Below are 24,877 nucleotides of genomic sequence, written 5' to 3' on the forward strand. Positions count from 1 at the left end.
TAGGGGTGCTGGGGATGAGGCAGCACCCTCTGGCTTAAAGTGACTTCCATCATAGACAGGGTTTACAGTTTTGTTCCATGGCTTTCAGCACCCCCACTATACAAATTGTTCCAATTCCACTGTATGTGGCTTTGTGTCTGCACATCTGTATATATAGCTTTCTAAACATGTGTGTGATTAACTATTTGTCAGTCTGTCTCTCCAGCTCCTCTCACCACAGGCCAAAATCACCAAAGATGGCTGCCATAGTCCTTCAGTGTGACACTTCACATGGGCAAAATGGATCACGTGAACTGCAAAGGCTTTAGAATCCTGTACATTTTTAATTGAAAACAATATTTGGAAGGCTCAAAACCCACAAAAAGTAATGGGTGAAAATTGGGAAGTCCCTTCAGGTCTCTGTGCCTCAATTTCCCCATCTGTAAAATGGGGATAATGATACTGACCTTTTTTGTAAAGTGTTTTGAGATCTATTAATGTAAGGTGCTACATAAATGGTTGGAAAACTGGTCCCAGAGAGTAGTTATCAGTGGTTCACAGTCGAGCTGGAAGGGCATATTGAATGGGGTCCCGCAGGGATCAGTTCTAGGTCCGGTTCTATTCAATATCTTCATCAATGATTTAGATAATGGCATAGAGAGTACACTTATAAAGTTTGTGGACGATACTGGGAGAGGTTACAAGTGCTTTGGAGGATAGGATTAAAATTCAAAATGATCTGGACAAACTGGACAAATGGTCTAAAGTAAATAGGATGAAATTCAATAAGGACAAATGCAAAGTACTCCACTTAGGAAGGAACAATCAGTTGCACACATAGAAAATGGGAAATGAATGCCTCGGAAGGAATACTGCGGAAAGGGATCTGGGGGTTATAGTGGATCACAAGCGAAATATGAGTCAACAGTGTAACACTGTTGCAAAATAAAAAAAAGCAATCATCATTCTGGGATGTATTAGCAGGAGTGTTGTAAGCAAGATACAAGAAGTAATTCTTCCTCTCTATTCCACGTTGATTAGACCTCAACTGCAGTATTGTGTCCAGTTCTGGCTGCCACATTTTGGGAAAGATGTGGACAAGCTGGAGGAAGTCCAGAGAAGAGCCAAAAAAAAATGAAAGGTTTAGAAAACACGACCTATGAGGGAAGATGGAAAAAACTGGGTTTGTTCAGTCTGGAGAAGAGAAGACCAAGATGAGACATAACAGTTTTCAAGTATGTAAAAGATTGTTACAAGGAGGAGGGAGAAAAATTGTTCTCGTTAACCTCTGAGGACAGGACAAGAAGCAATGGGCTTAAATTGCAGCAAGGGAGGTTTAGGTTGGACATTAGGAAAAACTTCCTAACTTTCAGGATGGTTAAGCACTGGAATAAATTGCCTAGGGAGGTTGTGGAATGTCCATCATTGGAGCAGGTTAGACAAACACCTGTCAGGAATGGCCTAGATGATATTTAGTCCTGCCTTGAGTGCAGGGGACCGGACTAGATGACCTCTCAAGGTCCCGTCCAGTCCTACGATTCTATGATTCTATAAGAGCTAGGTGGTGGTGTTATTTTATATATTAGCCCACCAAGGTGTGGCACTCTGACCTCATTCCCTGTTCTGTCTTCAGAGAAGTCTTTCATATAACCTACCTCAGACAAATGCATGAAAATAGGCTTTGCAAGATCCCCTACAAGGTCAAACTGTGCTCTCATGGACTGACAAGGGGAGCAAGTTCTAGCGTCACGGACACTCTCTACTAAGGACACCCTGCCTCCACTTCCACCAGAGCAAAAATCTGGGGGCTCTCAGCTTCATTCAGTCTGGCTGATGATGGCCAGGGAGAGAAGGGGATATCTCTTAAGTCTGTGAGCCTCTCTGATGCATTCAGAATGATGGGGTTCTCTCTTCCCGGCTGTTTTAGGTACTTTCTTCAGGAAGAGCCCCGTGTATGCTTTTTTTTTATTTGTTTGAAAGAAGAAAATGTGTTTTGTGGCTCATTAAGCACCTTGTCATTTCTGTGCGGGCAGGCACCTGTCTGCCGTGCCCTCCAGGAGTATGTGGTTCAAAAAGGGGACAGTCAGGTAAAAGTCAAATATATTCATATTTAGCAGCTAAAGTATACACCTTCTTTCATTTGAAATAAATCTGAAAAAGTTGACGAAAGGGTAAGCCCCTAGTTTTTGACTGTCTGGGGAAAGCTTTTCTTTTTCTCCTAGACCCACCCTCCTACCAAAAAGTCACACAGGTGGTTAATTTTTTCTATTCAATTAAATAATAATAATAATAAAGTAACCATGGCAACTACTACATTGCAGGACAGTGATGTTACCCATCAGACATGAGGCAGCGCCTTAAACACCAGCACATGTCCCATGAAGAGCGAGGGCTTTTGAGATGCAGGGAGGGGTGGAGGGAATAGGTTTGCAATAGAATGGAATTTGTTTCCAGCTTGTCACTGCTCATTTTATTTTATTGTTTTAATTGATGCAAATGATGACCAGGGACCCCATTCTCGACAGCTGAAAGATCCAGCCCTTCTTTTTCTAAACACTGGAGCCAGGGGAACCTGTCAAAGGTGTCAGGTCTAAAATCTCACCCGTTTTTTCCTTTTTCAAAACCTGGGCAAATGCTGGTAAAAAAAAAAAAAAAAAACTTTCTGAACACAATGAATAGTTTTGTGAAACCTTTTTGTTTTGGCCAACATTTTTCAATGAAAAATGGAACATTTTTGCCAAAAATGTTTTTTTCAAAAACCAGACTGTTTCTGTTTTTGTTTTTTAGTTGAAAAAAAGGGCAGGGGCAGCAGAAAATTTAAAAAAGGATACGTGGGGCTTGCTTTTTAAATTTTCTCTGAAAAATAATTGGCAGTTTTGGATCAACTCTAAGCTGAGCCTTTGCTTATGAGGTGCCTCGTGCTCCCATTGATGTCACTGGGACTTAAAAGTCCTCAGCAAGGCTCAGGATTGGGCCCTCGGGGAAGAGCCTGGGCAGGAGGGAAGGAATAGGTCAGATTTTGGGCCTACCAAACTTATCAGCTCCTATTGATTTCATTTGGAGATGTGGTTGCTCAGCACTTCTGATAATCAAGCACATGTAGGGCTTCCACTAACCAAATGTTTACATATTTTTTCTAATAAAATAAAAGGCAGCACAGCCAAGCACTCGTGAGCAGCAACAATTACATTAAACGGGCTCCTCTACAGCAGCATTTCCCCCTCGAAGACATTAAACAAGAACAAGCTGAACTGGGCATTTTGAAGATTTCTGACTTTGGGTTACAGCTTGGTATGTACCAATAAATGGGCAATGAAGCTAAGGGTGGGACATAACCATACAGTGGTATTTAAATTAAAAATCCTCCCAGTTCTTCTAGCTTCTCTTTACGACAGGCTCGTCGATAGTTCCTGAGAGGGAAGATGGTCTTGTGGTTAAAGCCCTGGACTGGGCTTCAGCAAGTTCCTGGCTCTACCTGTCTCTCTCTGACTTTGAGCAAGTCGCCTTCATCCCTTTGTGCCTCTGTTCTCCATGGGCCTGTCTCATACTCCTTGTCTGTCTTAGCTACTTGGACTGTAAGTTGATGGGGCAGGGACTGTTCACTTCCTACATATAGAGTACCTAGCATGATGGGGCCTCAATCTGGAGTGGAGCCCCTAGGCTCTACCATAGCATATAAGAACGGCCATACTGGGTCAGACCAAAGGTCCATCTAGCCCAGTATCCTGTCTTCTGACAGTGGCCAATGCCAGGTGCTTCAGAGGGAATGAACAGAACAGGTAATCACCAAGTGATCCATCCCCTGTCACCCATTCCCAGCTTCTGGCAAACAGAGGCTCAGGACACCATCCCCGCCCATCCTGACTAATAGTTTTTGATGGACCTATCCTCCAGCATAAATAATATTAATAAACAACGGCTTGCTAGGGTAGCATCAGGAGTGTCTTTAACCAAAATCTAAACTGTTTTGAGCTGTCTAGTTAAACTTCTGTTTGCCTCCCACAAAATGCCCCTCATGTTTTTCAGAAAGTAAATACATCTGTTGGAGAAGCAGCGGCAGCAGCCCTAGTCCTGTGTCCTGGTTCATGACAATATATAGCACTTGCACAACACTTGTCAAACACGAACAGTCTCCCTGTTCGCTGTTGTTTCACACACAGGCGGGGGTGAAGTCAAGCAATGACTGTCTGTTTCACATTGGCCACAGCCTGGAAACTGTATCAGGAATTGGCAGTGCTCAAAGAGAGTCAGAGCCTACAAGACCTGAGCACCAGCACTCTCTTTTAGCACAAACTGAGAGACAACAGTTCTCTGCTGTTTCATGTCCCATGTGCTGGGTAATAACATGGAAGGCCTCTCTCTTTCTACAATGAAACTGGCTCTTCATTGAGTGAACTATTTACAGAGATGCTGCAACTGCAGCTAGCATCCCAGCCATGGCCATGTGGCATAGCTTCCTGGGGCCTCCACCAAATTCTTCTATCCTGTAACCTGTGCTCCTGCCTGTCATGATGAGGCATGGATCCTGATGGGGATCTCTGGGTGCTACCTTATTAACTATTTAAATATCCAATATAGCTGCAGGTTAAAGGGATAAACTTTTTTGGGGAAGAATCAAGGAGAAAAGAGTGAGTGTGATTCAATTAAAGTAAAAGGATGTCCTGGCTCAGTTGGCTAAAGCATCTGCCTAGGAAACAGGACCTCTTGGCAGGGGCAGCTCCAGGCACCAACGCAGCAAGCGCGTGCCTGGGGCGGCAAGCCGTGGGGGGGTCAGCGTGCCGGTTGCCGTGAGGGCAGCAGTCAGGCAGCCTTCGGCGGCACGCCTGCGGGAGGTCCGCCAGTCCCGTGGCTTCGGCGGCAATTCGGCAGCAGGTACGCCGAAGGCGCGGGACCGGCAGATCACCCACAGAAACGCCGCCGAATTCGCGTGACCAGCGGACCGCCCACAGGCGGGCTGCTGAAGGCCGCTTGACTGCCATGCTTGGGGTGGCAAAAAACATAGAGCCGCCCCTGCCTCTTGGTTTATATCCCAGTGGTGCTTGGTGCAGGATTTTGTTCAGTCTGGTTAGCTTGACAAAGAAGATTAAGGGCTGACTTGATTACAATCTAAATGGCGGATAAAAATTGGATAATGGGCTCTCCAGTCTAGGGGTATGTCTACACTACAGGATTAATCCGAATTTAGATAATTCGAATTTGGGAAACAGGTTGTATAAATTCGATTGTGCGTGGCCACACTAAGCACCTTAATTCGTTTTTTAACCACATTAATTCGGTGGTGTGCGGCCACACTACCCCATTAACTTAAACACAGTAATTCGGTGGTGTGCGGCCACACTAACCCTAATTCGAATTAACAAAATCGATTTAGGCGTTACTCCGCTCGTCGAGGTGGAGTACAGAAATCGATTTTAAGTGCCCTTTAATTCGAATTAACTGGCTCTGTAGTGTGGACGGGTGAAGGGTTAATTCGGATTAACGCAGCTAAATCCGAATTAAAGTCCTAGTGTAGACCAGGCCTAGCAGACAAAAGTATAATGCAGTGCAATGTCTGGAAGCTGAAGCTAGCCAAATTCAGACTGGAAATAGGACATAAATTTTTAACAGTGAGGGTAATTAACCACTGGAGCAATTTACAGGGGTTGTGGTGGAGTCTCCGTCACTGGGGATTTTTAGATCAAAATTGGATGTCTTTTTAAAAGATGTGGTCTAGTTCAAAAGGAATTATTTTGGGCAAGTTCTTTGGCCTGTATTATACAGGAGATCAGACTGGATGAACACAGTGGTCCCTTCTGGCCTTGGGGGCTATGAATCTATTCTGCATAATTCAGTCTTGCTGTAGCAGACACCACCATGCAGGGCCATTAGCTTAGACCTGTACTCCTGCATTGCGTCTTTCAGGGCCAAATCTGCAGTTCTTGGTTGGACAAAACTCTTGCCTGAGAATGGCCAATAGGATTGGGTGTCCCCATCTAATTTAAATAATGGAGGCCAAAGTCAGAGATGATGTGCATGAGGGGTGTACCTCAAATCAGTGGCAGTGAATATAAACTGGTGTCATTTACAGGCGGAGAGATTGGCAGGACACCACTGTGGCAGGAAAAGCAACCAACAGGAGGATATAAAAAGGTAAAGAAGGGAGACCTTTCTGCCTGAATATTTTCAGCAGCATTAGAATATATATAGACACAAGTCTTGATCCACTACTGACCCGTGTCGTGGACTCCTGTGCCTAGCATAGTCAATGGGCTCCATATGGGCACATGATTCTGCTCTTGTGGATGCAATTGCAGTATCGGAGCCTGTATTACTGCTGTAGGAAAAATGCAACTAGGATCCTGAAACTTGGATAGTGCATTAAGAGCATTGTTAACCTGTGTAACATACCTGCACGTTGATGGAGCTCTCGGTTGCCTTCTTTGGTGCTGAATGCTAAATGATTAATGAATAATGCATTTATTGGTTGATTTCTAGACCCTCTCTCTGGAGGCATGTATACTTCCTATCAAAAGGGCATGCAAGGCAAACAGAAAGATCACCACCATCGTGCCCGGGAAAAGAGATGGGCTTTGCACTACGTCCTGGAGACCAGCAGACTTTGGCTTTGTCAAACCAGTGGTGGTTGGGGGTAAATTTGAGTTGAGAGCCTTCTTGTCCAAAGCTTTCTTGTCTCAAGAGTGGGGTCCCACTCCTGGTACCAACTGACCCTTTCAGATTAGCAGTGAGCAACTTGATGGGCTTGTTCTAATAACTAACACTTGTGTAGTGCTTTTCTGAGATGCACAGATCTCAGAGCACTTTGCAAAGGTGAATGTTAGAGATGGAGAAACTGAGATTGCAGGGAAGTGAGATGACACATGAGCCTCTGACAGAATTACAATGATTTGCATCTGGACCCCTTTTCCTAGTTCCATGTTGCCTGTTGTTTCCGCCCCAGGACTGGATGAAACTTTTATATGCAGGACAAGGGAAATGGAAGAGTTTCCTAGTGTGAGCCTGGGCACAAGGATATATTTGCATAAGTGGTCAGGAGACTTTTGCTTTCTGTGAACATTTTTGCAAACAAAAAATATCACTCACTGATGGTTACAGAAAGTGACTAGAAAGGGTCTTGTTCACAGTGTGAATTCTGGGTTTTGTGTGCATGACTGTTTGTGAATACTTCCTTTGTGGTGTTTGCCCATCTCTTGCTGACTGTGGGATAATGATTACCTGAGTGTCTGACTACAATCCGAATTGCAAGGGGTTGAGATTTCACTAAGGCAAAGAAGATCCCTCTTGCCCCAGTGCATGCTCATTATTCCACTAGAATTATGTCACTCACCAGATACCCCTTTTGTTTCAGTGGGTGATGTTATGAAACAATACCCTTTACGTTAATCAGTATTGGAAAGCGGAGGCTTGCTTTATAGTCACTGTCTTTGATGTCTTCGGTAGTTCATGTAAGGATCTGCCTCTATTTTGCTTTGATTGACAAGCCCTTTTCTATAAATTTGAGCAATTAAACAGCCCAGTAGCAGCTGCTAAGGAGATCTGCTAAGAGCAAACCTGACACAGACGGCTGTGCAGGTCTCCTGCCATTCACTTTGACATTCTGAAACATCATCTGCAATTTAAAACTGCTTAGGCAGATTTGTATCCGACAAGTTAGGTAAGTGTACTTCTGTGTTTGCTGTATGTCACTGCTCCAGCTCAGGATTAAACCAGGTCTGGCTAAGGTGGCAGAGAATAAATGTTCAATTTGTACTGAAATCTGTTATCAAATATTACTATTTAAACAAGGAATTTTAGGATTTCTCTACATGAGAAACGCAAGATTAGCTCATACATACATGTATTTAATTCAGTATGTGCATATAATGCGTATATGTATATGTCTTTCCAAAGTTTAACCTCAGTGCATGAAGTTTTCCACACTGAAAACTTCATATTCACATGCGTGTATACTATATATAGTCTGTGTGTGTATACACACACATACAAATATGAAGTTTTCAGTGTGGAAAACTTCATGCACTGAGGTGAAATTTTGGAAAGACATACCAAACTGAGCTGTCAGGTCAATGGGACTTAGATAGTCAAGCTTCTACTTAATCTGGCAGATCCTTCACTGGTGTAAACTGATGTAGCTTCATTGACTTCAATTGACATTGATTTGTACTAGCTGAGGATCTGGCTCAGTGGGTGCAGTGCTATTTTCTGTACCGTTGGCTATGCCCCCAAGGTTAACTTTCAGTACCTGGGGTTTTTACATGGAAAACTTTATATGAAATAAAGGCTTGAAAGGTAAAGGAGGAATATATTGGTGTAGGGCTTGATTCACTCATTTGTTGCAGTTTCCATCTCCCTTCTCTGGGAGGGGAAGCCGCATTGGGAAGGGGATGGGGGGTCCTTTCCCAGTGAATTTTGCTGGGCCGAAGCAAGTTTCATAGAAATTTGGTTAGTGGAAGTTGCCTACAAGATGTGCTGAATCAAGGCATCTTTCAGGTACCTTGGCCCTGCCCTCCCTTGTCTAGCAACAGTCACTTTTTGGGCTGCATTGGCAGGTTAGCTGCCCTGACCAGCTCTGTCTCCTGGCAAAGTGTGTGGGTGGCAGGTGGCATGTGTTGCTGCATCTCTGTCTGCCTGGGCTGCAGCCCCCAGGGAGTGAATTAAGCGTTTACATTCTGGAGAACAAATATGTGTACAAAATATTCAGAGTATTCTTAGCAACAGGTATACTGTGGTCGTGCACTCCCTCCCATCAGGATCAGGGTTTACAATCTGAAGACAAATGAAACATAGGAATGAGGGGTGGGGAGAGAAGACAACTGTTATAGACAAAGGTGTGTTTGCAATTGCCCCCGGCTAATTTATTTTAGAGTAAGTCCCAACTGTCCCTGATGCCATTATGAATTGGCTGTTATTTTTTAACAAGCATTTCAGCAGAGGTGAGCCTCGAGGAGGAGACCCTGGCTGTTCGGCTCAGCCTGTTTCCTTGTTCCTGGCAGGGCTGTTTAGTGAGCCTGTGACACCGGGTTCCCTCCCTCCCGCCTACCTCTCTCTCTCCACTTCACCCTATTCCCAGTGAAGCTGGAGCACTGCCTTGCCTGCTGCTCTGCAAAATTCGCTATGCTCAGGGGTGGGGAAACCAGTGGCCCACCGGGCTCGATAAACCCCACAGCTAAAGTTTATGAGTTTAATCCCAGAAGTTATAGCAAACCCAGCCACTGCCCTGCATTACCTAGCAGCACTGCCTGGGTTGTACAGAGAAAGGAATAAGGCGATGTCATCTTCTCATTCCTCCTCACTACTGGATGCATAAAGGAAATAGGTGGCTAAGAGGGGATGGTGCCATCTCCTCCCCTTCCCTTCCTAATTTCAGCACTGCAGATACAGTACACACGCCCAGGACTAAGGGTGCGAGCTCCTCGGGGCTGAGCATGTCTCACAGCTCGCTATGTGTCTCCTTTTTACCTTGGGGTGCAGCATGAAGCTCCGTCACGTGGTCCTGGGCTCCCTGCCTCTCCTGATACTGGCTGGCTGTGTCAGTGCACTCAAAGCCTCCAACATCAACCTGCGCACCTTCATTGGCTGCGCTGTGCGTGAGTTCACCTTCCTGGCTAGGAAACCTGGCTGCAAGGGGATGCGCATCACCACGGACGCCTGCTGGGGGCGCTGCGAGACTTGGGAGGTGAGCAATCCCTGAGGGGCACCTTGGGGGACAGAGGTGGCCTAAGGAGCTAGCTCTAAACCAGTGGTTCTCAACCTATGTACCATTGTGGGCTGCATGTGCAGCTCTCTGTGTTATGTGGGTCGCATCCATACAATATATATACTACCTGTATGGGGCCTGAGGATGTCACATGGGCCGCAGCTGTGTGCTGATTGGGCCACAAGCGGGCCGCGGGTTGAGAATCACTGCTCTAAACAGCACCAGTGTTGGTGTTGCTTTATTTTTTTCAAATGGAGATTGGCAAGTGGTGCAGGAAGCAGCTTATGATTATTCCCTTAGCACCAGGGAGGCTGGTCTTGTGGTGAAGCCCCTGACCTAGGACTCAGGAGATCCGCATTCAACTCCTGGCTCTGTCACGGACTTCCTGTATGGCCGCGGGCTAGTTGCTTAATCTAGCTCTGCCTTGGTTCCCTGACTCTAAAACGAGGATATTTCCTTTCTCTCCGCAGCTAAATCACACTTAGATTGTCAGTTCTTTGGGGCAGGGACTGTCTTTACTATGTATTTGTACAGCACCTACCACGATGGGACCCTGATCTCAACTGGGGCCCTGATGCACTATCGTAATACAAACAATAAATAACCACAATGACAAGACCGTGCTCGGAAGTCAACAAGCCAGCATGAAGGCAGGGCCCCATGTTTGGTGAATGACGGTCAAAATGCAAGTGCCAGTGATTGACAAATTTGCCTTGAGTTATTCATTTGAACCATTGTTCAAGAGAAACACCCGCATCATGTGGTAATATTTATAAAGTGCTTACGTAATACTCTCATTATGCAATTTGAAAGCCTCTTACGGCTTAAACACTTAGGGGAAAGAGCCCTGTATGACTTTACCGAAAGAAAATTCCTTTGAGATTAAAATGGGGCCCTTGATTCATGGGTAATATATTTTGTTCCAAACAGCAAATCCCAAACAGAATGTCTTTCTAATTTGGTCCCATTTAAATTGCAGCCCAGGATGAAAATGAGGTAGTTCTGTTCTGCATGGAGGCGTGGGGGTGAGTGGGTGAGAGAGCAAGTCTACACACATTAGAGATCAAACTCATGACTCATTTTAGCTTGCTGTAATGTAAACATTTAATGGGCTGGATCCGTATGTCTTTATTCAGGGAAAATCCCATTAATGTCAGTGGGGTTTTGCTGAGTAAAGCCGAGGGACTCATTCTGCTGATAACCGACGGGGAGAAGTTTTTGAGTTTTGGTTCAGACTTTCCTACTCCTTCTTTTATTGCCTGGGGGCGAGGAGGCTGGGCCGCTGTTTGCTACCTTTCCCCTGTGGAATAAACTGGGGAAGTGGGGGTGGGGGGGGGTTCCACCTCCATAACCTAAGGAGCCTTTGAAAGCCACATGCATCTTGTCACCTTGCTCCACCAGCTCCCACTGCTCCTTGGAGAGCCGCAGATGTTGCAGAGGCCCTTACCTGACTGCAGCTGCCGCTGGAGCAGAGTTAAGCTAAATTTATAAAGTTTTTGGCCCTCCTGTTCCTAGAGAGTCCCCGGATGTATTGTATGGGGGACTTAATAACATGAGGGACTTCTGAAGCACATGGTGTCTGTGATCAGTCTGCCCGGACACCTGGGACTCCCGTAAAGAGCACGGCAAGCCCTTTCCGCATCACAGAGGGGAAACAAACACAAATTAAACTATCCCTATGCTGTACTCACTTGTGCTGCTTCCCCCTGCAAGTTGGAGGGGGCAGGAGAATCCAGAGGAGTCCAGTTGGCTCCTTTGTATCCCTCTGCCCTCCATCCTGCCCCACCCACTCTTTCAAACTTCTCGTGAGGAGAAAAGAGGGATCATGCTGCAGAGGCATAACTTCCCATCCACGGGCACAGGCTGCCCTCCCCCTGCAAGCTGCAGCTGTGCTGAGTGCAGGGAGCTCTGGTCAGACCACGGCAGCCCATCCCAACACTGGAACAGATCAGAAAATGGGGTGCTTTTTTTTTTTTACAAAAAGTTTAGACTTTTCAGTGAAAGTCAAAACCACAATTTTTTTGGCCCCAAACTGAAAAATAAATCTCACGGGTGTTGTACTACAGGTGCCTCATGCTCTGTTCTCCCTTGTGGGCTGGGCCAGACTACACCTCCCATGATGCACTGTGGTTTCCCCTTTTTGCTGAGCCTCAGTAGTGCATCATGGGAGTCCCATTGCTGCAGTGCTTCAGGGACTCTATAGGCTGGCTGGGGAGCCTGGCCCATAGAGGAGACTGCAGCATCCAGACTACAACTCCTCCCACGCAGCATTGTGGTCGCATTTATGAATATTTTTTTGTTTTCAAGTGTTTGGGTTTTTTGACAAAACGTCACAATTTTCCACAGAAAGCAGCGTCACTTTTTGTGCAATGTTTCATGTAGCTGAAACCCCAATTTTCTCTTTAAAAAAAAAATCAGTTTTGAGAGAAAAGGTTTTGACCAGCCCTAGCCAGCATCTTCCATTTCAAAAGAATTCTCAGGGAAATGGTCATAAGCCAAAAGGGAAATAGTCTAGTGGGACCCATACAGCAATCAGCTAAGAATTATTTCTAGACAGTCTCTTTATGGGCCTGCAAACCAGTTGTCCCTACTTTTGTGATTAATCCCAGGGAAGCAACTGGGACTGTGGGGGTTGCAGGATCTAGCCCCAGTGCTATTCGTGCCTGCTCAAAGCTGTCCTGAATTCCTCTTGCCTTTGTCTGATGTCAGCGTTTCCCCCTCCCACCTAACAGAAGCCTGTGCTGGATCCCCCGTACGTCGACGCGCACCATCGAGTCTGCACCTACAATGAGACTAAGCTGGTTACGGTGAAGCTGCCGAATTGTGCTGGTGCTGTGGACCCTTCCTACACATACCCTATGGCCATACGGTGTGACTGCGGGGTCTGTTCTACTGCAACTACTGAATGTGAGACTGTCTGAGTCCCCCGCCCCGTGCTGGACAGCTGCTCTAGGCATTTGGGGCCAAACTCTGTCCTGATGTACACCCAGTGTAACTGCAGGATTGCGGGTGGTGTAAGTCAGCATGGAATTAGCATGGCTCTAATGCTTCTTCACTGACCCTTCTGTACAGTAGAGGCATAAGCTTCTCCCAGCTGCCAGTTGTTTAACGATCTAGTTGACGCAGTAAAGTAATAAGGAGCCTCACAGCAACATATCAGATGGAAAGTACTGATACAACTTGCTCTAGCCACAGGCATTTCACAGTGTGAACTTGCCTTATGCATAAAGGGCACATTTAATTAGAAGTCATAGACACGTTGAAATTGACAAGAAGAGCATTAAGGGCTTAGTAACAATGAATTTGTACATTTCAGGTTTTATTTCTCCCAACCCTGAGCCCTGAATGCAAGCATACTCAGCAGAATCCCCTCAACTCCCATTAGGCTGGTTTCTCTTCTAATTTACATGGGTGTAAATTGGGAATAACTACATCAAGGAAAATGGAATTATAGGGCTTTGAGCCCAGTATCAGTGAGACTAGAATTGGGTTCCAAAACATCTATAATATGAATGCTAAGATAATTGCATCATAATGACCCTGATGGCCGCATTCCTTAGTTTAATAGGAATGGACTTTGGCATGTGCTTCAAGTTGGCATGTTTATGTGTTTTGCTGAATTGGGGCCACTGTGCATGAAATCTTACGCAAAAGCCAAGCCAGGAGAAAATACCCGAAAAAAAAAGAAAAAGCACTTCAAATCTGAAAGAAAAATTAAACATTTCTTCCCCATGCTGGTTCTGCTTGGAAAGAGGGCAACAACTGATTTAATGTAAATCAAAGAGACTCTCTAGGGCCTGTGAGTCTTTCTTGATGATCCCTCCCACTTTGTCAAGATGATCCCAACCACAGGCCCAAGAGGGGCTATGTAGGATCACTCTATAGTCCCCTGTGCAGCTTAGCTCCATGGAGACCTGTTCTGTGGGAGGATGCACATGCTATGGGCTGGGGTAATGCGACTAGGATGCTTACCATGAAAGCTTAGAAATTGTGCCTCTGATGCCCAGCTAGCATTGCCACAGTATGTGTGATATTCCCTGTGCTTAGTGCTGGAGTTTCATTTAGTTACAAAGACCATAGCAAAGTTTCCAAGCATGATCCACAAGTGCTTAGAGATCCACTGGCCACCACATGGGGAGGGGGAGGGGAAGGGGGTCTGCAGCTACTAGTACCCCAACCATGGCCCCTGACCAGCTGCATAGATATCCTGTGCCCTGGCTCCAGGTTGAAGAAGAGGATTTGGTGTCTTCTATCCCTGAATTGTTTCACTCTACATAAATGGTTGGTTTGGGTTGTTGTGAGACCAGGAATTTTGCCCAGTGTGAGCCGTTAGCAGGAGCACACAAAATAAAACAACTTTCCAACATAGTTGTTCTGATAGGATTTCTGAACAGATTGATGTTAAACACATGGTTTACCCACCTAAACCCTGATTAGGGCTTGAAAATCAGGCAAATCAAACAGCCTTGTCTCTTAGTTAGATTTTCTTCCCGTCCCAAGAATGCATGCTCAAAACTACCAAGAAAGCTTACTTGAAGTTTCTTCTGCCCTTTGAAATATATCTTTTAATTTAAGCTGTAATTTATTAAATGCTGTAATTTTGTGTCTGTTGAATTGTAAAAGCTGCATGCCACTTGTGTAGGAATAATGGTGGATTTGAATAGCTGTGCCCTGCCGATCCTTTGAATAGGCAGACTGCTGCCCTGAGCAATAAGGTAGTAGCAGTTTTCTGCTGATCGGGATGTTAACTGCCTTTAACAATTCTGCAATTTGTTTCAAGTTGCAGCTCCCATCTCTCCAGTCGTGGTGGTGGTGTAAATGGTATTGCTCATGTCCTGAGCAACTTACACATTTCTCTGTGTCCTTAATAAATCTGAACTCATACTATGAAAGCAATTTGAGACACTCTTCTGTTTCTGACTTCTTGGTTAGCTAAGCTGCAGCAAGGCAAACTCTTCTGGACACCTGCTAAAAACCTCTGTGAAGCTCAAATTCTGGTCATTTGCCTCACAGACTGATGTCTTACCATGAGCCTGATTGCACTGTAGCTGGTAGTCGTGGGATTAGGACTGAGGTTTGAGAGTGGTGAAGTGCTCTTCAGAGCCAACAGGGTATTCAGACTTTTCCCAAATGTAGGAGGAGATATTACACACTATGACTGACCGTTCTTACTGATGATGGGGCCAGACAGATCAGGAGATGGAAGAGGGAGAGTGGGAAGGAACAGCTGAGTGATTAGAACCAAAGTAACACTTATAGATGCAAAGAAGCTGAATGACAGACAGCAAAGGTAGTGGGAGGCAGGAAAAAGGTGAGAGACTGAGGCCACCAATTTATTTCACACGAACTACACTGAACTCCCGTCAGTTAATTGTGGGCACTGCTAATCTGGGTGGGTTCATGGTGCCCTAGAGGCGGAAGATGCTATTGCTTATTTCCTATGCAATTAATGCTGGAGATCATAGAGTGGGCAGGACTATAATAGTCATGTAAGGGGCTAAACTCAGCACTGGTATGAACAGGCATAAATCTGGGGTTCAATTCGGAAGTCTTTACTCATGCAAGTTCCCACTGATCTAGTCCTTGGGATCTGGCCTCTTAAGTTCAGCTGAGGAAATATCCTTTTATGCCAGGGCTGAATTGGGTCCTAGGCTCTCTCGCGCTCTCTCTTTTAAGGAATTGTTTTGGTGGGTTACAGAGATGATGCTGATTAAGAGTACAGTTGAAGTTGTCTAAATTCTGCAACCGTCTTTGGTGCCATATAGACAATTCACAAGTGGGTCTTGGCTTGTGTTGCTGCCTTGCAATGGTTTAAAGGAGGACAGGCGCATTTTGTGACCTGTGCAATACTGGATCTGCACAGTACTGTATCCAATACACCTGTGAGAGAAAACAAGGATAACAAGTATGTGGATAAGGGGCAAACACTTGACTTCGTGATCATCACCGCTCATTGGGGATCATTTGGAAAACCATCTGGCAATAGTCACTGGCAATAACTTTCCAAAGCTTAGCTGAAAAATGCATCTTTGACAGACTACCCATGGCAGCCAAAATACCCATCAAAGTTCAGTGACTTTCAGTTCAGTGTGTGGAATGCACTTACCAACTTGGTCTTTATTTTCACTGTGGCACACTGACTGGGGCTTACGTGTCAGCCAGGTCCCCTAAAGCCAGAGGTTCAGTTTTCAAAAGAGGGTCCACTCAAATCTTCATCCATCCAAGGTTGATAAACTGACTTCCCCTTTGTGGGCAATAAGCTTCTCTTTGTAATAGTAATGGTTCCTTGAATGAAAGATTCTCTTTTCCCTAACTCTCACCCATACTTTTGTTATTCCTGGGCAAATTCTGCACTAAAAAATTTAAAATTCTGTGCACAATATTTTCAAATTCTGCATATTTTATTTGTCAAAATAACACAATATAATCACACCGGTTTCAATTATTTTTGGTGATTTATTTCAAAATACCTGTCAGCAAAAATGTCTGTAACAATACAGATGACAAAAAAGATTTGGAATATTTTTTGACAAATAGATTCCTTACTAGACATATTAATACAGAACTCTGAATAATAATTCATTTAAACTACAATACAGAACCATATTTCCTGCACCTCCCAGAAGCAGGGCAAAGGCTGGGGGCGGGGGAGTCAGGGGTAACGGAGTAGCTGAGGGAGAGGGAATTAATTGCTGGGAAGGAGCCTGGGTGTGAACTTTGAGGGTTGTTGGGTATGGGTGGGAAAAGTATGGAACAGGTTTTTTGCAGGGGCGGGGAGGGACTGTTAGGGAGCTTCCCCCATGCAGATCCTGGCTGACCCCGAGCCTCTCCCATTCAGTCAGACACATGTGTTCCTTCATCCCCACTCAGACACCCAGTCCCCCCATCACCATGTGGCCCTGCACCTCCCTCCTCTCTGTGGCTCTGTGCCTACACTCCCATTCAACCCCTGCCCCAGTTTGTTGTCCTCCACTAGCCCTTATGAGCCCTTATGACCCCACCCAGCACCCCACGCTGTCTGTCTCCCCATAGCTCCTATCTCCTGACCTGGCCCACTGTGAAGAAGGCTCTGCAGGCTCTTTCTCTTCCCTAGCTGGCTGGGAGCTGCTGCTGTGTTCTATCACCACAGGCCCTCTGGTGGGAAAAAGGTGGAATTGCAGAAATTATTTTCTGCTGGTAGCTGCTGCTGTGTTCTATTGCCACAGCGCCCTCTGGTGGGCAAAAGGCAGAACTGAAGCAACTTTCCAGCAGAAGCTTTTTTCTGTGCAAAAAATTAAAAATATGCGTGGCTCGCTAATTATGTGCACACGCAGTGGTGCAGAATTCCCCCAGGAGTATTTTGTGGAGCACGCTGGTTATCACCTTCCATCCAAGACTATCCACTGGAGCTGGTCAGAGATTTTCAAAATTAGAAATTTTGACCAAAAAGAAGGGTAAAATTTCATGAAAATTTATTCTGACTCTTTGCTCAGCTTCACTTTCTGCTGTGCAAAACCAAGATATAATTCTGCCTTTGAATATATAAGGTGGCCGTTGGCTTTCATGAGACTTGTGTATGCACATCCGAGAGCAGAATTATTCCTAAGAATGGAGGTTACAGGTGCTTCTGCTTTGCAAAGTCTGGACAGAAAGAATGTTACTCACCTGCTGAGAGACACCATGGGTCTAAGCATCCATGTCAGTTCAGTCATTTTTCTAGTGAGGGTTGTATTTATATTCTGAATGGTCATGAAAGGAAGGATTGTTTCATGATTAAGGCACTGGGCTGGGACTCAGAAGGCCTGTCCTCAATTCCTGGCTCTGCCACAGACTTCCTGTGTGACCTGGGGCATTGCATTTAATCTCTCTGTCCCCCAGGTCCTCTTCTGTAAAATGGAAATAATGATAACAAATCTTCTTCCCTCCCACCCTTTGTCTTACCTCTTTAGACTGTGATGTCTTTTGGGGTGAAATTGTCTCTCACTGTGTGTTTGTACAGCGCCTAGCACAATGGGCTGCTGATATTGGCTGGGCCTCTAGGTGTTACCGTAGTGTAAATAATAAATAGCGATAGAAATAATAATATGTCAGCTTTTTTTCTTTTTAGACATTCATTATAAATGCTCATTGGATTCTGAAGTGCTCTCTCTCGCACTTGTTTTGCTGTAGCAATTTACTCCAGCACATCTGAGAAGAGAAACTCTACTATTACATTCTACCCCCTTTTCAAACCTCCTTTGCTAGTGGTGCCTAGAGGAGGCTGCGGGAGGTCCGATACAAGCACCTGCCGGCTTTCTGGCTGGAGAATGGGAGCATCTGCTACCACGTTCTCGTATTCTCCTTGGACTTCCTTATCCTGGATACAGCCTAGCCCTAGTATCTGTGATGTCTGACATCAGACTCATGAGACGTCACCAAGGATGGTTCCATTAAACAAATCCAGGGCCATATTCTCAGCTCGTGTGAATCAGCCTAGCTCCATTGAGTTCAGTGAGGCTATCCCAATTTACACCAGGGAGTTTCTGGCACATCGTTTTAGGAGCAGATCTTGTTGCCCTTCCTTTTCTCTCCAGTGTTAAGTTCACCTAGGCTGCTGCTTAAGGTCACCCAGGTTCTCAAGGTGGGGAAACCTGGCAGGTTTCAAAAATGTCTTTCTCAAACCAATATGCTCTAGCTCAACCTGACTTTACTGGCTGGATTCAGGACTTACTGGGTGAGGTTCTCTGGCCTGTGACATGCAGGAGGTCAGACTAGATGATCACAACAATCCCTCCTGAAAGGAAAAGGTTTGACAATAAAGGCAGCGTCTTTTTTAACAAGTTCTCATAACTCTACTTTGAAGCCCCAGAATGAGGCTAATCAGATTCTTGTTTCCATCCAGCAGATGCGGGCTGCCTTACCTGCTGTACTTTCTTTGGCCCCTGAAACATGTCACTTCCTTTCCCCCCCCCCCTTGTACAGGAGGGAGGTTATATAACTAATCATCTTTCTTGTCATCAATAAGCTTTTGTTGGAGGGTTTTTATTACCCACTAGTTAGAGTTGTCAGTGAGTTGCAGAAAACTGACACTTGTGTTAGTTATTAATAGCTGCTGTACCAGGAGTGCTCGAGCTGTCTGTTAGACTGCTTCAAGCTGGCTTCTTTCCAAAATGCCACTAATATTCCCAGCCACACACACAAAAGCCTGTATGATGTTGTAATGTTCAGGTAGGGACCTGAGCCAATAAGGCCAAGTGACAATCTGTCCTTCACTAAACTCCTGCTTTTAAAAAGTGCTAGAGAGATGGAGCCACTAACATGCGATTTTCTGAGGTGTGCTGATTAATTGTAACAATCCCAATGCTGTTTGAATACAAGACATCAAAGACACCACTTAGAACTTCAGGCTACTCATAGCTGATGAAAGCCAACTGGGGGAGAGGGGGAGCATAGCGGGGGGTGGGGGTCTGGTTCATGGAGATCATGAATGTCTCCCTTAGAGATGACAAGCTGCCAGCATACCTTCAACATGCTGTGGCCTAGCTCTTGCTCAAGAAACCATCTCTCAGCATTAACAATCTTGCCAAATACTAGTCGGTCTCTAACCTTTGTGAAAGTGGAGAAAGAACTGACAGGGATTTGAAGGGGATTTCAAATCCATGCAGTCCCCTTGCGTGAGCAAGAGTCAGGCTAGCTGTAACCCTAATAACACGAGATTTGTAGAAGCGAGGATTGTGTGAGGCAAGTGGGAAAGAACTGTGTGAGAAGTTGTTGCGACCTTGTGTTAGATAAGTATTGAGTGTAGGCTATAGTCTAAATTGTTGAGGAAAATAAGATATCAGGAGGACATATGTATAAACAAAATGCAGCTGTCGCCCATTATTGTATGTAACAAAAAGTATAAATGCTTGCTGTAATTGTTTACCTGGAGAGAGACCTGTTCTGTTCTTTCCTTCCATGCAATTGCTAGAGAAATAAAGTGTCTGACTTGCTGCACCCAACCTGAGAGTGAGAACTCTGTTTTTCTCCAACACCTTCCATTCTTGTGACAGTTGAGAAGGGGATAGCAGGCCAATTCCAGCATCGGCAGATCATGTCCAGTCTTTAGCTATCTACCTATGCTGCAGAAGTGGGCCTGGCATGGAGATAGTGCTGGGTGAGTGAAGTATGATCTCGGGGTTACCATATGCCCCATGCTGATCTCGTTGGATCTGTCTATAGCCTTCAGAAATGCTGTCCAGCACCCCATGGGATCTCTTCCAAAAGAGTGTCTGAAACCATCATAGTGACTTTATCCCCATTCTCCCCAGTCAGGGTTAAGAACATATGAATGGCCCACACTGGACCAGAGCAAAGGTCCGGCTAGCCCAGTATTTTGTCTTCTGACAATGGCCAGTGCCAGATGCTTCAGAGGGAAAGAACAGAACAGGATAATTATCAAGTGATCCATCCCATGTCATCCAGTCCAGCTCCTGGCTGAGTTCGGAAACAGTTCTTCCCTGAGCATTCCCACCTGTGGAGTCAAATAAACCTCTGTATTGTCCCTTCTTGTTCAAAATGTGTGAGGCTGAGAGTGTGGGTTGCAGTGCCTTCTGGATGTAACACTAGATGTTTTTGCAGTTCTTTTTGCTGCCACATCTGTTTACTGGAAATGTCCTGAAAACTAGAGGTGATTAAAGTCTCTTTCCGTCTGGGTAAATAAATATAGAGGCATTGGACAGTTACAGAGTCCCTCTCCAAATAATACCATCAAAAGACATTGTTTATTTTAATGGAATAAATGTATTACTATGTACAATACAAGATATTAATGAGTTGTTATAATATACAATAATTACATGTTTAAAAGAGGGTAAGCCAAAGCATACAGAATTCTGGGTTTTAAATAGAAAATGAACACTGTTAACAAACTTTTGAATAAGCAAAATATGACTGTTGAAAAAATGTATTTGCTTGGTTTCAAGTTATTTCTTTAATTTGAATTTTGAAACTGAGTCAACATCCAGCAAGGATATGATACCTTCATGTCAAATATAGCTGTCTACCACTAAGCCTTTGTTTTAACCAGACCCTGAACCCATTTGTATCGTGCATGGAATGCTTCTAGGAAGAACTTTTAGCAGACACCGAAATTCAGTTGCTTGTATGAAAAAAAGTAAATGCCTCAGTTCTTAACCTGCTGTCTTCTCAGAAATTGGCTTATAATATGATAGAGGGAATACTAGATTCTGCGTTGTAAGCAGATGAGTATGTTTTCTTCATATTTTCTTCACTACCTGTTTCAGACAAACACAATGGGACTATGGAACTAGTGCTGAGAGCCGGCACCACAGTCCTGCTATGAATATAGTCACTCTAAAAACATACCATTTCTACAGTCTTCAGGTAAGTATTTCTACCTGTTTCTCATTAGATTGTCTGTTACATTTTCAGACAGGAAGATTGCAGATCAGTGACAATAGCTGTGAATCACAATGCAATCAACCTTGAATCAAAGTGAAAGTGAATCAATGCGGAGGTTACAAGTAGCCCAAGCTGCAACCTGGCCAATCAAGTACAAAAGTAAAGGTGGAAGCCTGCATAACACACCATAGGCTGACGTGAAACAAATGTGATGCCAACCAATCCAATGTCAACCTCTGAAAAATATTGTTACTATAATGACTTTTGCCATGATCCTCAACAGGGATTGGATCCCAAAGCTAAAGCATAGCCTCAAATGCTTGAACTAAAGAACTAAGGCCCAGTGCTGAAAAGAAGGAGTCTAACTCCCATTGAAATCAGTAGGTGCCTAAATACCTTTAGGGATCTGGGTCTAAGTCCTGTGGGGCATGTCTACACTGCAATTAGACACCCACAGCTTGCCCAAGCCAACTGACTGGGGCTCACAGGCTCAGGCTGAGGGTCTGTTTAACTGAAGTGTAGACTTCTGGGCTTGGGCTGCAGCCTGAGCTCTGGGACCCTCCCACCTCGCAGGGTCCTAGAGCCAGGGCTCCAGCCCGAGGCAGGAAGTCTACACTGCAATTAAACAGCCCCTTAGCCCAATCACGAGTCAGTTGACATGGGCCAGCTACAGGTGTCTAGTTGCAGTGTAGACATACGCTTAGGTAATCCTTTGGAGACCAGGTGCAGAGGGAGACATGTAACACACACACTGAACAGTGGGTTACATTAAGTTATGGATAATCATGCTTCACATGCCTGACAATTTCATCACTGAAGACTCTATGGGTCCAGTCCTGCGGACATAACCCAGATAAAACACCCCAACCAACAGCCCATCAAATTTCAGTGAGATCTTTCCCTGGGCAAGAACTGTTGCCTTGGGTCTTAGCTGACCGCTAATGCAAAGGCTGGTGCTCAGTTTCCTTCCACTGTTCTGTTCATGCAGCATTGACAATGACAGAGGAAACTACATGCAGTAAGTAAGAAAGTAAGTCCTGCTTTAAAAACAAAACAAAAGAGTTGTCCTCGCTGCCCAGAGGGCAGGGGTCAAGATTACAGCTAGTCAAAAATTTGTCATTGACTTTTTTTTTTTTTTTTTTTTTTAAAAACAATTATTTGGCTTTTTGACTGGATTTTTTTTGTACAATTTTCCTTTCGGTCAAAATTTTCTGGGTTCTGATGAAAAACCAGAAACCAAAAGGGTTTCCTTAAAATAATTTCTATTTTTGGATTTTTAAAAAATCAGTTTTTGGTTTTTGAAAACCAAAATCTTTTACCAAAAACTGATTTTTTTAAAACCAAAATGGTTTTAGACAACTGAAAATGGTTTGCAAGATTTTTTTTAAAAAAATGAAATTTTTAAAATGAAAAATAATTGGCATTTTCCAAACAACTCTAGTAAAAATGCACATCTACTTAAGAAACTGCTTTTACATTCTGGACATGTAAGTAGGTCAAGAACAGCTTGCTGGGTGCATAGGCAAAACTGACTAACTTAAAATAGTTGCAGCTATGATGGGGAAATCAGGGTACAGCTATACAGTAAATAATCTTCTGCAGAGTGTCTCTAAGTGTTATATGGTCAGCTGTATTAAAATACTTCATTACAAGCTCACTGGAGTATCCTTGGCTCAAATTCAGCCCTCGTGTGACTAGAACCGAGGATGGAATTGGCTCAATCTGTCTATCTGCTCAAAGATTTGACAGCCTTAATAAAGAAGACAGAATGTGGGGGAAATTGGAAGAGACGTTTTCAAATGCACTCAGCATTGGCCTAATTCAGCTCCTATTGAAGTTTTCCATTGACGTCACTAGGAGCAGAGTTAGGCCAATAAGTAAGGCTGTCACGGAGGTCACGGAAATCATGTATTCCATGACTTTCTGTGACTTCTGCAGCAGCTGGTGCTGGCTCAGGGGCTGCCTGAGCCGGGCAGCCCTATGGCCAGCAGCAGTTTGGGTGTGTAGAAGGGGGTGCAGGGGGTTGGGGTGTGGGACAGCGCTTACCTCGGGTGGGGGGGCTCCCCGGCTCCCACCGGCATGTCCCTGTAGTTCCTAGGTGGAGGGGCCAGGGGGCTCTGTGTGCTGCCAGTGCCCACAGGCCCTGCCCCCACAGCCCCCATTGGCTGTGGTTCCTGGCCAATGGAAGCTGCGGAGCCAGCGCTTGTGGTGGGAGCAGTGTGTGGAGCCCCCCTGGATTTCCCTCGCCCTAGGAGCTCCAGGCGCACTCGGAGTTGGGTAGGGACCCTGCGAACCCTGCCAAACCCATCCCCCAGCACCAGCGGTGGTCCCAGGCCACCCCCCCACCACCCGTGGCACCTCCAGACCGTCCCCCTCTCCCCGAGCACCCGCAGCCACCCACCCAAGTTTTAGTTAGGGGTATATAATAAAAGTCATGGACAAGTCACAGGCCGTGAATTTTTGTTTACTGCCCGGGACCTGTCCATGACTTTTACTAAAAATACTGTGACTAAAACGTAGCCTTACCAATAAGAAGCACTTTTGAAAATCCCACGCTAGAGTCTTTAGTTAGAGCATTCAGATGGAGATTGCTATACAGACCCCTCCTACCATACACAGACTGTTGTGCAAAGTGATTCTTTCAAGGGGCAGTAATTACTAGCAACATCTTATACTATTAAAACAGCACTTCAAAACTCAAGTGGACTTGTCCTGATTTATGCCCACTTATATAATGTTTGCATGGCTTGGAATATAAAAACTAGATTTGTTAGTTCTTTTTCTGTTTCTAGTAAGTTTCATGCTGAGGTTCCTATCACTGCTGTGTTTGGGGTCCCAGACTAGCCCGGAAAGTTTACTTTTGCACCCACAATTCAGAAAATTTTAACTGACATTAAAAACAAATACTGAAAGCATTTCTATCAATAGCAGCTATTGGATACCCGTACGTTACGCAAAAATTTCCGCAACTCAAAAATTCTATTCTGGCTTATGGAACTTTTTCCGTAAGTGCAAATTTGCGTAAGTCGGGTCTTGTGTAACCCGGGGAGCGTCTGTAAAAGGAAAAACTTAATTTTGGGGGCCCAAATTTACTGATTGTTGTCTTTGCAATATGGCTTTACAATTCTGCTCGAGAAAATTATAATGAAACTTACCATTTGCCTAAAATAAATATCACACTTTCACTGCATTCCTTACCTAACTGGCTTTTCTATTCATTTTGACTATGCATAAAAATTTCCATGCATATTTCATTTCATTATGTTCCGTGATAAGAATGGAGGTTGCAAACCAGCAACACTGAAATCAATGGAAGTTTTCCACTGACTTCAGTGGATCCTCATTTCCTCTAGAAAAATATTTGCTTTTGTTACAGATTTTTTTCTTCATTTTTACACAGTACAAATACATCTAGAAACTGTCTTTGATCTAAATTGTTTTGAGCTCACTTCCTGGTAGAAGAGATGCTGCTCCACTCCAGCGAATGCTATGAAACTAGAGAGAGTTCAGTCATTTACAGCTGTAGGAAGCAGATGAAACATGACAGAAATCCCCTGGGACAGGGCAAAAATTTTCTAAAGGATAAAGCACGTGCAGCGAGGCACATGTAATCTACTGATTTATATAACAAATAGCACCTGTGTGGCTGAGAGTGCATGCTGCATTGCTTTCATGCTGCCGTGCAAACGTGCTTTCAAACCAACCTGGTTTACTGTGAAAAGAATCAGCAGCAATTCAATTTAGTTTTGAGCTGGTAAGTTCTAATACTATGAACAAGGAGCCATCTGTTCCCTCTTCATAGTAAAAAGGCTAAGAGCTACACCAGTATTACACAAAGCTGAG

At 44.7% G+C, this 24,877-nt stretch overlaps 1 protein-coding gene across 1 annotated transcript; it reads left to right on the forward strand.

Annotated features, from left to right (window-relative positions):
* Positions 1-9,448: 9,448 nt before the first annotated feature.
* On the forward strand, positions 9,449-12,594 carry GPHB5 (glycoprotein hormone subunit beta 5). The gene is made up of 2 exons (XM_024194405.2): positions 9,449-9,652; positions 12,406-12,594. The coding sequence occupies exons 1-2, from the start codon at positions 9,449-9,451 to the stop codon at positions 12,592-12,594; spliced, it is 393 nt and encodes a 130-aa protein (XP_024050173.1).
* The last annotated feature ends 12,283 nt before the right edge of the window (positions 12,595-24,877 follow it).

This window comes from Terrapene carolina, unplaced genomic scaffold (genome assembly GCF_002925995.2).
Source record: "Terrapene carolina triunguis isolate 2854851 unplaced genomic scaffold, T_m_triunguis-2.0 Scaffold189, whole genome shotgun sequence".
NCBI lineage: Eukaryota > Metazoa > Chordata > Testudines > Emydidae > Terrapene > Terrapene triunguis.

What these genes read in the sequence shown, in the direction of transcription:
- GPHB5 (XM_024194405.2), top strand. Translation starts at nt 9,449, where the DNA reads ATGAAGCTCCGTCACGTGGTCCTGGGCTCCCTGCCTCTCCTGATACTG. An exon ending in GGCGCTGCGAGACTTGGGAG is followed by an intron (nt 9,653 to 12,405) that starts GTGAGCAATCCC and finishes CCCACCTAACAG; the next exon opens with AAGCCTGTGCTGGATCCCCC.